General features: G+C 38.3%; 2 protein-coding genes across 2 annotated transcripts in view; one reads left to right on the top strand and one right to left on the bottom strand.

The window, feature by feature from the left end:
- The window catches only part of LOC133523711 (collagen alpha-1(I) chain-like), a 105718-nt gene that overhangs the window by 8690 nt on the left and 84455 nt on the right, over positions 1-12573 (bottom strand). The window lies entirely within an intron of this gene.
- Positions 525-9543, top strand: LOC133523703 (uncharacterized). The gene is made up of 3 exons (XM_061859386.1): positions 525-1393; positions 1493-8782; positions 8882-9543. Exon 2 carries the CDS (start codon positions 2764-2766, stop codon positions 4033-4035), a length of 1272 nt encoding a protein of 423 aa, XP_061715370.1. The 5' UTR covers positions 525-1393; positions 1493-2763; the 3' UTR covers positions 4036-8782; positions 8882-9543.

Consider the following 12573-nt stretch of genomic DNA (forward strand, 5'->3'; position numbering starts at 1 on the left):
TGTATACTGTTGAGACATATCTCGTTTGAAAGGGTTTACTCTTAGCATTATTTTATTGTATGACACCAACTTTGGATAACGTGCAGGGACTAAGCAATTTAAAAAAAAGAGTGGCGAATATAAACTGTTGTTTTACAAAGTACTTGTTACGTAGCCGGTTGTTAGGTGTTTTGTATGAAAGAATATGAGAAATTCTAGATTTCTGTTTACCTCTACTTACGTTTAAGTACGTACAGGGCTGGAATTAGTTGATATAACATATGCTTGAATTAAAAATACTGCTATTAAACACTGAAACTTGCTTGTATACTCAAGCCATATATATCATTTAAAAGACATTTTTATAAGGTATTTTAATATATATATACTTGCACTCAAATGCTTGCAGGGGCGGTAATAAAACGAGTTTTTTCGTTAATTAATTGTGGTAAATGCCGCTTTGTTTGTTCTACCTGGCACTAGATGGAGCCTTGGTAGCAGTTTGGGTAATTTTTACTATTGGTATATACAATTGAGTCATATCCTGTAACACTTTGGGGTATCCACCCAGTGTTATAAACAGCTGAGTAGCATATTGTATAGGTACTTTATAGGTTAGAAAATGGTATGTTTGTTTTGGTAAGATTTGGTAGTTGAAATGTCTTCGACACGGATGTCATAGTGGGTCAGTCAAGAACTGAGACCTGTAGTGATATTTTCAACTTTACCTATACGCTTTTAGCTATATTGAGTGGACAAAACTTACCGGAGCGGTAGGTCAGTATGTGCGTTCACTCCGTTGCATTTTGCGCATCCATGTCGTGTTCCTGCGTTGTGCTAGGACACAGGCACTTTGTTTGCGTTGGGATATATACATTTCACAATTGAAATACATTTTAAAACATAGAAATACCACGTATTAACAGTATGATTTCGATAAAACCGAGCAGTTGTTTATTTCAGCGGTAGACACTGACAGCTGTCAATGTCATTTGGTTTTTTTTGTCCATGGTTCCGTAACAGACGGTCGGTCACACTTGTTGTACGACAGTAAACATATACTTGTGGTTCTTTTATCTTTTTATAATTTCCAATTATTAATAAAGTCCGTATTATTTGCTTCCAAAATGAGTAACTCTTTTTATTGTTGATGTTTCGAATTATTCTGAGAGTCAAACCGGTCAGTCGTGGTAACCATTGAATGAGAAGGTTTTCATTCATCAGTTTGTCTGTGGTTTCTCGGATTGGAATTTTGATAAATCATTGTTCGATCGATCTTCAAGATGTGAAGGATATTAGAAAATCTTTCGGCAATCAATCTTAGGGCTCGTCCCAAAATGTGCATAATTTAGCGTCTTAGAGCCTACCTAAAATGGCGGCTGCTAATCTTTTTCCTTCAATTTAACATAACTTGGTGAGTTTCCACACTTTTTAAATATATAAAGAAGGAAAGGCGGAGGTAGTGTGTCCTTTCGCAAATGGGTTAATATAGTGTTTTATATGGATTTTCCAGCAAAACCTAATGTAACGTCAACCACCTCTTCGTCTTGCCACGCGGTCTGCAGGCGCCGTCGTTGGTATAGGAAATAATGGACCCGGCATAAACCCCGGTAAGTCATTTAATCGCTTCATTGCCGTAATTTAAATCGCGCTGTGCCTCAGTTTAAAATATAATTTTTCTATAAAACTAAACGTGTTAAAACATAATTTTTTTTAACCTAGAACATTTTCTTTGTTCTTAGGGTTTTTTCCTGGACCCTGGTTTTTCCTGGACCCTGGTTTTTTTTGGACCCTGGTTCTCTAAGGCTGTGCCATCCGGTGGCAGCGTTCTTCTTGGCAGTGTCCGTGAAGTTAAGACTTTTATGAGATACCTTTAGTTAAATATGGACCCTTTACGCTGAACAGGTAACCTGTAATCCCTGTGAGCAATTGCTTACTGCTAAACATCCCCGGAGGTTGGGGCATAACTTTTACTTTAGACAGTGTTATGTTAGGAAGACAAATTTTGATATTGTTGTCCGTAGACACAGAGATGTCTATGATGTATTTAGTGTAAATTTCAAGAAATAGTGGTGTCACTAAGAAGTATTTAGTATTACTTATTTACTAATAAATAACTCGTGTTGACCGTAGCGGGTCATATATATTTAAGGAATAAACTGTGTATTAAATAAATTTGGGATTTTCATTTGGATATGTCATGCGCTTGATGAGGATAGTATCCTGGCGTCCTACCTTAAATTTTTGGATACCTATTCTCACTCCATAGTGGCCTGAACCGCGACCCTATCTATGATTGTAGTTAGCCGAAGGTATTTGTGAACTTTTCAGTAGTGAAGTTTGGTGAGTTCTGGATCACTCCATAGAAACACGTTTCCTTCTATGGAAACGGTCTTTAACAATAATAGAATCAGATCTTCTCCATATCCAGAGCTCACCCACACCTATTACAGTGGCATGCCCAACGTATGGCCTATGGAGTATGACATGTCCAAGTGAAACATTTTTGCATTATTTTAGTATTAAGGTTATTTTATGTAAAAGGGATTGCAAGTTATTGTTGTAAATTGTTGCTTGAGTTGGAGGTTAAACTTATAAATTTAACCAACTTATAAATAAAACTATACTACGCTAAATAATTAGCCTTACATAAGAGAAATTTTCTCACTATTTTAAAATACTTTAAAAGGGTTAAAATCTAATAAAGTTTTAACTTACTTTAAAATATTACAATTCAAAACTTGACACTGACTTACTTCTGATATTAAATATCAATCTTAAAAAATGGATTTCCTAAATGCGGGATGTAAAATCATACATTTACATAAAGACGAAATGGCACATGAACTGGCGATTCGCAGACTTCCGGTTAATCCTGTATCGCGTCGGTCCAGCTTATGTCATGCGTTAAAACAGACGGCAGATTTAGCCAAAAAGGGTAGTTTGAAGTGCCAGGACTTGTTAATAAGTAACGAAGTTGCCGAATTGGAGCTCTGCCAACGTAAGGTAGAGGAAATAGATTTAGAAGTGAAAGGAGACTTAACGGCGTCGGCGATTGATAGACTATCCTCGCGATGCAAATATCTTTTGTGTCGTGTTTCACGGTTACCTCAGGAGACCGAAGCGGTACTTCTGTTGAAAACATTAATTACTTCTTTATTAGATCGGTTGAATGAGCAAGGCTCTTCTGCGTCGTCTGGGTCAGATGATGATTTTCAATCTCCTAACGAATCTCGTATTGTTAGGGAAATTATTTATAAAACGGACAAGACTTTCAACATAAATTCCTTGAATTTGAAATTCAAAGGTGACACCTGCGTTCGTACGTTTCTGTCTCGCCTCGAGGAGTTGCGAGATGCCAGAGGAATTTCAGAGAGTCGTATATATAGGGGATTTCCTGAAGTTCTTGAGGGTCCGGCGTTGTCGTGGTTCCGGTCGCAACGTACGAAACTTACTACATATAAGGAGGTCACCGCGGCTCTACAAGAGGAATTTGACATACCTGATTTGGATCACCAATTGTTGCAGGAAATACGGGCTAGGACTCAAGCCAAGTCCGAAACAATTGTCTTTTTCGTATCAACTGTGTTAGGAATGTATGAGCGTCTGACGAAGGAGGTTCCTGAGCAAGAGAAGCTGGATACTATGATGCGGAATATTCGCCCAGAGTATTCCAAGGATTTAGCCTTACACGACATAGAATCGATAGAGCAATTGAAGTCTTTGTGTAAGCGCATTGAATTGGCGCAAGTCAAGGCGAAGCAGTTTCGCGAACCGATTCTCTCAAACAAGACTAATGATTCTTCCTCTGACAATCCGTCGAAGAATGTAGAACCTCGTAATAAGTCGTTTCAGTCTCGTTTCCCTAATTCTTCCAGAAACTTTGTTGCTTCTGTGGCACAAAGCTCTTCTCACACGAAATGTTTTCGATGTGGTAGGTCCAATCATAACACTAAAGAGTGTAAGAGCTCTCGAGATATCGTTTGCTTTAAATGCGGAGAAAAAGGGGTGAAAACTCCAGAATGTGTTAAATGTAACTCCAAGACAAAAAACTAAATAGGGTCTTTTCTGCTAATAACAATTCTAGATCTTCTGCTCCCTGTCGTGCAGAAAAGACAATCTTCTTTAATCCTCCGAAGGGAGATGACAGGGTATATGCTCTCTTAAATATACTTAACTTGAATTTCAAGGCGTTATTAGATTGTGGAGCCAGTGTTAGTTTCCTGGGCCACAACAGCCATTTAGTATTCGCCACCGGTGGGATACCTATTCAAAAACATACTAAACCGGTTATGGTGAATGTAGCTGACGATCATCGAATCGTAGCCACTGAATATATGATTATACCAGTAAATTATAAAGGTCAAGTTAAACTTATACATTTTAATATTCAACCGGAGATTGCTACTCCAATGGTACTTGGTTTAAACTTTTGGAGAGCCTATGGATTAGCTCCTGGCCTCATTACTGATATAGAAAAGACTGATTCTCATTATATTGCTAGTCTTGACGTTTTACCGTCAGAGACAGGACTTACTACATATGATTCTTTATCTTCTGAACAAAAATCTCAACTTGAGTCTACTAAATCTCTTTATGATCAAATTGATACGGATAAGGTTGGTCTGGGAAAGACTCACTTAATTGAACATGTTATAAATACTGGGGATACTCCTCCGATAAAACAAAAATATTATCGACTTAGTCCTTTTAAACAAGCTGCTTTAGCGAAAGAAGTTGATCGTATGCTGAGGGAAGGAATTGTCGAACCTTCGCATTCTCCATGGAATTCTCCTGTCGTTATGGTGGAAAAACCTAATGGAGATTTAAGACTTTGTTTAGATAGTAGAAAAGTAAATGCAGTTTCAAAATCTGATGCGTATCCCGTACCACACGTTCAATATATACTGGACAACTTACGCGATGCGAAATTCCTTACATCTCTTGATTTAAGTGCGGCATATCATCAGATCCCTCTTAGTGAAGACTCCAAGGAGAAAACTAGTTTTACTGTACCAGGGAAGGGATTATTCCATTATAAGAGAATGTGTTTTGGTTTAGTAGGTGCCTCTGCTACTATGCAACGTCTCATGGACAATCTCTTTACTTCTCATTTTGATCACAAGGTTTTCTGTTATATTGATGACATAATTATTTGTACTTCCGATTTTGATGAACATATAAGGTTGCTCAATGCCGTTTTTGAAAAACTAAAATCGGCAAACTTAACTATTAATATGAACAAATCATCCTTCTGTAGGAGTGAACTTAAATATCTTGGGTATTTAGTTGATCGATACGGTCTGCGAACCGATCCGTCTAAAATTGATGTAATTTTAAATTTTCCTACTCCCAAAGATGCTAAGGATATTAAACGTTTTCTGGGAATGTGCGGTTGGTACCGACGTTTCATTAATAATTTCGCAAAAATAGCTCGTCCCTTATCTCGCTTAACGAGTAAGAAAGTAAAATTTGAATGGACAGATGAAGTCAACGATTCTTTTAACATACTTAAATCTGCCTTAGTGTCTTCTCCTATTCTTAAATGTCCCGACTTTAATGAATGCTTCTATATCCATACGGATGCATCTTCCTACGCCGTAGGCGCTGTTCTGATTCAACCTTTTAATGGAGTCGATCATCCTATTGCCTACTGCAGCCGTACACTTAACCAACCAGAGACGAACTATTCAGCTACTGAGCGCGAACTCTTAGCTGTGATTTATGGTCTTGAGCAATTTCGTGCATATGTAGAAGGGAGAAAATGTTATATTGTAACAGATCATGCATCTTTAAAATGGTTTCAAAACTTAAAAAATCCTACAGGACGATTAAATAGATGGGCGTGTAGATTGAGTCAATTTAATTTTGAAATAATTCACCGGAAGGGCAAAGAACATGTCATACCTGACTGTCTTTCTCGTATTCACGTCAGTTCTTTAAATTCTGCTACTATTCAAGATCCTTGGTATCTTGATCTATATAAAAAGGTGTATGAAAAACCTACTCTCTTTCCCAACTTTAAAATTGAAAATGATAAACTTTTCCGTTACTCTAAGAATAAGTATCGTCTGACAGCTCAATTTGACTGGAAGCTGGTACTTCCTTATGAGCACCGTAATGAAGTCCTAAATAAGTGTCATGATGATCCTACAGCAGGTCATTTTGGCGTGGGTAAAACTCATTCCAAAATAGCCGACATATATTATTGGCCTACTTTATTTCAGGACGTGAAGGAATACGTCGACTCTTGTGAAATTTGTAAAACTTATAAACCTGTTAACTTAGCTCGTCCTGGTTTAATGGGTAATCCACGACGTATATCGTCGCCAGGCGAAGCAATATCTTGTGATATTCTTGGTCCCTTTCCTCCAGCTTATCTGAGAAATCAGTATCTCTTCGTATGTGCTGATTATTTCAGTAAGTATGTGACTTTGTTTCCACTACGCAACATAACTGCTAAAGCTATCGTTAAGTGTATGGAAAAAGGGATATTCCTTATACATGGGGTTCCTAAATATATATTCTGCGACAATGGTGTTCAATTTACTTCCAAAGACTTTCGAGACTTAATGTCCAAATATGATGTCCCTCATATTTTCTATAACCCTAGGTATCATCCTCAGACGAATCAAACGGAACGAGTGAACCGTGAACTAGTAAGAACCATTGCCTCATATGTGCGTTCTGATCACCGTAACTGGGATAAGAACGTATCGGAAATACAATGTGCGTTGAATACAGCTCGTCACGAAGTAACTAAAAATACACCGTATTTCTTAACACATGGTCGTCAAATGATTCTAGATGGTTCCCTTTATAATAGCGAAGGTCCCATAGATCAAAACGCGCTCGAATTAGATACCAGTGGTGCTTTTTCTGAAAGACTTAAAGAGCTCAAAACTGTATTTCAAAAAGTGCGTAACTCGTTGATTGCCTCCCATGAACGTAACGCTAGGTATTATAACATGAGGAAGCGTCACGTAGAACTGGAAGAAGGACAAATCGTTTATAAAAGATGTTTCCCATTGTCAAATGCAGCAAAACATTTTTCTGCTAAATTAGCGCCCCGTTATGACAAATGTGTCATTCATAAAAAATTGAGTCCTCTTGTATACTCTTTAAAATCCTTAGAAGGAAAACTTCTAGGTAACTTCCATATAAAAGACATTGTACGTCCTGGTGAAGCCGAGCCGTCTTCCTAGCGGTACTCGTCTTAACACCAATTGGATACTTACACTTGAAAATATCCTATGTGATACTAAATATTGAACGTACCTACTAAACTGAATGCAGCCTGGCACAAGCTGGTTTTCATCAGACTGGGTACTTGTTCCATGTTTTTGTTTTTATTGGTACCGGGTGCACACGGACCAACATTAATCTTTCATGTGTCCTTATAAAGACATAAAACTTTAAATAATCTGTATAAACTGCAGAAACTTACTTTACTTATAAACCCTAAACGGGCCTATTACATGAAATATTATTAATTATTGAAAAAGGGACTACGTTCTCGCTAAACTCTATACTGTAACTGAACTTTTGTTTGTAATTTTAGGAATTGTGTAATAGCTAGAGAATGCAGCTTGTTACATATTTCCACTACTGTCGATGATAGGCAATTTCTTTAATAAAGGGAAGGTTGTTAACGTTGCCGTCTTTGACGTTTTCTTTTAGGTTTAGGAAAGCGCGCACTAGGAATAAGAAGGTTCGAACCAAAATTAGTCATTAGATTTCCTTGGTCGAACTGATCATTCACCAAGTCATAGGTATAACTTTGGTTATAAGACTTGTTTTTCTTTATAGATTATCTATGGTTTCTTATTTACGTTTCGTAGGTTAAGGTGTTCACTTCCTATTGGGCGTATATCATTAAAAAAAAAATTTTTTTTTTGAAAAAAAAATTTTTTTTAACCCAACTAAAGATGAACTGTAACACTTTGGGGTATCCACCCAGTGTTATAAACAGCTGAGTAGCATATTGTATAGGTACTTTATAGGTTAGAAAATGGTATGTTTGTTTTGGTAAGATTTGGTAGTTGAAATGTCTTCGACACGGATGTCATAGTGGGTCAGTCAAGAACTGAGACCTGTAGTGATATTTTCAACTTTACCTATACGCTTTTAGCTATATTGAGTGGACAAAACTTACCGGAGCGGTAGGTCAGTATGTGCGTTCACTCCGTTGCATTTTGCGCATCCATGTCGTGTTCCTGCGTTGTGCTAGGACACAGGCACTTTGTTTGCGTTGGGATATATACATTTCACAATTGAAATACATTTTAAAACATAGAAATACCACGTATTAACAGTATGATTTCGATAAAACCGAGCAGTTGTTTATTTCAGCGGTAGACACTGACAGCTGTCAATGTCATTTGGTTTTTTTTGTCCATGGTTCCGTAACAGACGGTCGGTCACACTTGTTGTACGACAGTAAACATATACTTGTGGTTCTTTTATCTTTTTATAATTTCCAATTATTAATAAAGTCCGTATTATTTGCTTCCAAAATGAGTAACTCTTTTTATTGTTGATGTTTCGAATTATTCTGAGAGTCAAACCGGTCAGTCGTGGTAACCATTGAATGAGAAGGTTTTCATTCATCAGTTTGTCTGTGGTTTCTCGGATTGGAATTTTGATAAATCATTGTTCGATCGATCTTCAAGATGTGAAGGATATTAGAAAATCTTTCGGCAATCAATCTTAGGGCTCGTCCCAAAATGTGCATAATTTAGCGTCTTAGAGCCTACCTAAAATGGCGGCTGCTAATCTTTTTCCTTCAATTTAACATAACTTGGTGAGTTTCCACACTTTTTAAATATATAAAGAAGGAAAGGCGGAGGTAGTGTGTCCTTTCGCAAATGGGTTAATATAGTGTTTTATATGGATTTTCCAGCAAAACCTAATGTAACGTCAACCACCTCTTCGTCTTGCCACGCGGTCTGCAGGCGCCGTCGTTGGTATAGGAAATAATGGACCCGGCATAAACCCCGGTAAGTCATTTAATCGCTTCATTGCCGTAATTTAAATCGCGCTGTGCCTCAGTTTAAAATATAATTTTTCTATAAAACTAAACGTGTTAAAACATAATTTTTTTTAACCTAGAACATTTTCTTTGTTCTTAGGGTTTTTTCCTGGACCCTGGTTTTTCCTGGACCCTGGTTTTTTCTGGACCCTGGTTCTCTAAGGCTGTGCCATCCGGTGGCAGCGTTCTTCTTGGCAGTGTCCGTGAAGTTAAGACTTTTATGAGATACCTTTAGTTAAATATGGACCCTTTACGCTGAACAGGTAACCTGTAATCCCTGTGAGCAATTGCTTACTGCTAAACATCCCCGGAGGTTGGGGCATAACTTTTACTTTAGACAGTGTTATGTTAGGAAGACAAATTTTGATATTGTTGTCCGTAGACACAGAGATGTCTATGATGTATTTAGTGTAAATTTCAAGAAATAGTGGTGTCACTAAGAAGTATTTAGTATTACTTATTTACTAATAAATAACTCGTGTTGACCGTAGCGGGTCATATATATTTAAGGAATAAACTGTGTATTAAATAAATTTGGGATTTTCATTTGGATATGTCATGCGCTTGATGAGGATAGTATCCTGGCGTCCTACCTTAAATTTTTGGATACCTATTCTCACTCCATAGTGGCCTGAACCGCGACCCTATCTATGATTGTAGTTAGCCGAAGGTATTTGTGAACTTTTCAGTAGTGAAGTTTGGTGAGTTCTGGATCACTCCATAGAAACACGTTTCCTTCTATGGAAACGGTCTTTAACAATAATAGAATCAGATCTTCTCCATATCCAGAGCTCACCCACACCTATTACAATCCTATTTGGAAGGTCTTCAATTAAGCATTAATTACTTATATGACACCAAAGACCGAAAGTGTCCAGGGAAGATGATATTAATAATTTTGATCATGCGCTGCGGCGTAAACTGGAACTAAAAAATGTCATTCATATAGAGTTACTTTTGTAACCATTTACATCACTTTGCATGCCTGAAATATAATGAAAAAGTAATTTATATATTTTTTTAAATTATTACTGCTCAATAAATGGCACTAAACTACTTAATTATGGTTTTTCAAATCCTCTCTAGTACTGACATCTTGCGTGCAATAGGAGAACCGAATGAGCGGCAAATGCTGGATCCGTATAGTCGCTTATAAACGCTAAAAATGTCACCGAAGAATAAGTTTGTTTAATTCGGAACTTTGACAATAAAACGAGTGGTTACCTTGAACTAGTAAGTTTCGTCTATTTATATCTCTTGCTCTTACATATTCGAGTGATAAAGGTAGAAAAAGCATTACATTTTTTAAAGTTCGCGTTATGTCCCGCTAGAAACGTTATATAAACTTATTATTAAACATGAAATAAGATTCCTAAGCAATAAGTAGGTAAGTAAATGTATTTATGGAGTAGTTGGAGTACCATAATTAGCAGCAAGAAAATAAATCTAAGTTTATATGTTACGATAAAATAAATCGTAAAAAGGTACTATGTACATACTTGTTTTGTCTCTCTGCAGGAAAATTGTGTAAAAGTGAAACATTTGAGATTGCGTCGCGGTTCAAAGCAACGTTTCCTTCGTTTGCCATATGAAGCAGGATTAAATTGTGTAGTTTTAAGTTCTCATGTAAGTGAATTGTTAAATTCTTAGTGAGAATAAAGAATCTTAAACCTAAAATTAACGCAGTGAATACAATAAAAGCATCAGCGACTCTTAACTGCTTGCCAAGCTAAGATAGTAGCTGTATTTCGTTCCATTATATATACATATGAAATAAAAACTTTTGAATACATTTAACACCTTTATTTCATATAAATTGAAAAATAACTGACGGCATACATTTTCTTCACGGTCGCACAAATATTAGCAGGATGAGTCAACAAGTTAATTTAAAGCAAGCATTGGTGAATAGGTGCATCCAGATCCAGATAAGAGAATGCATGGTTATTGCGCCAATCTCGGACCATTTGCGATTGGTTTGCTAAGGGCACCGCTAGCTGGTGCGGATGCACAGAGCACTTATACATACTTTATTAAATAAAAACTTTTGAATACATTTAACATCTTTATTTCATATAAATTGAAAAATAAGTGACGGCATAGATTTTCTTCACGGTGGCACAAATATTATCAGGACGAGTCGACAAGTTACTTTAAAGCAAGCATTGGTGAATAGGTGCATCCAGATCCAGATAAGGGAATGCATGGTTATTGCGCCAATCTCGGACCATTTGCGATTAGTTTGCTAGCTGAAGCGGGTTAACGAAAAACAGTAACTGGCGACGCTAGCTGGCGCGGACGCGTGCGACGAATTTTACCTACAAAGGCACCCGCGCACGTGCACCCGCTCCGTGCACTCGCGCCAGCTAGCAAACGCCCTTAACCTTTTGAACGCCAAGAATACCTTAAGGCGTCGTAACTAGCTATGCTCAAAGCGTCATAAATACATTATAGCTGATATAGCCGCTGTCAGAGTAACCTTCACACTTTCAAGTAAGGTTTAGGGCATAGGGCGTCCGCAACGTCGCGCGTGTGCATGGAGCGGGCGTGCGGCTTAGAGCTCGTTCCCACTATGTCGGATGTCGTGGCGATTTTTAATCGTGTGTCGTTGCCGCTGTTCTCACTATGTCGGATGTCGGATCCGGATTTCAATCGGGTGTCGGCGGTACTGTTCCCACTAGTCGTCTGTCGTGCACGATCGCAGCTGGCGTGTATTTTTCGAGTGGGTAGCGAGGCTTAGTACAAGATGAACGTCGACGAAATGTTTGTGGTTTTGTATTATTTGCGAAAGAAACGATTAGAGGCAGTTAAAAAAAGGAGATATTGGGTACACCCAATTCTCAGGGAAAGATTTACCTTATGAATATTTCAGAATTTGATAGCTGAATTAAGAAGCGATCGCAACGACGCGGCAGCGACGCGCGGGTGTGTGAGGGGGTGCCGCGAGGACGGCGCGGGCGAAATCGTTCCGACATCCGACAAAATGTGAACAGCGCTATATTCACTCGTACGCGAGCGAGACACGACACGATTTTTTTCCGGGCTGGGAGGGCTGGCAAAACGCACGACATTTTATGTCGTATCCGACACAAAATCGTTGTCGGACGAGTGTGAACAGCTTCATATAAAATGTTCTGCCAGTGGAACGTACGATTAAAAATCGCCACGACATCCGACATAGTGGGAACGAGCTCTTACAGTATGAGCAACGCTAACTGGCGCGGACGCGTGCGACTGATTTTACTTACAAAGGCACCTGCGCGTGTTTGCCCGCTCCGTGCACTAGCGCCAGCTAGCAAACGCCCTTAACCTTTTGAACGTCAAGAACACCTAAAGGCGCCGTCACTAGACATGATTTAAGGGCCATGAACACAAAGCTGTTATAATCGCTGTCAAAGTCCCTATTGTAATACTCATGCACTTTCAAGCTCACTTGCGCCCGTGACCTTGGCATGTGAGTAACGTTTTTGTTATGGCGTTCAAAGGGTAAAATATCAATGTCGTAATGCGTCGCTAGCGCGTTATTTTCGAATCGCACCCGTGCTCCCGTGTTGGACTGCACA

This window comes from Cydia pomonella, chromosome 12, assembly GCF_033807575.1.
Source record: "Cydia pomonella isolate Wapato2018A chromosome 12, ilCydPomo1, whole genome shotgun sequence".
Classification (NCBI taxonomy): domain Eukaryota; kingdom Metazoa; phylum Arthropoda; class Insecta; order Lepidoptera; family Tortricidae; genus Cydia; species Cydia pomonella.

Bases quoted from the DNA above. Each gene is read 5' to 3' on its own strand.
- LOC133523703 (XM_061859386.1), top strand. From the start codon at position 2,764: ATGGATTTCCTAAATGCGGGATGTAAAATCATACATTTACATAAAGAC.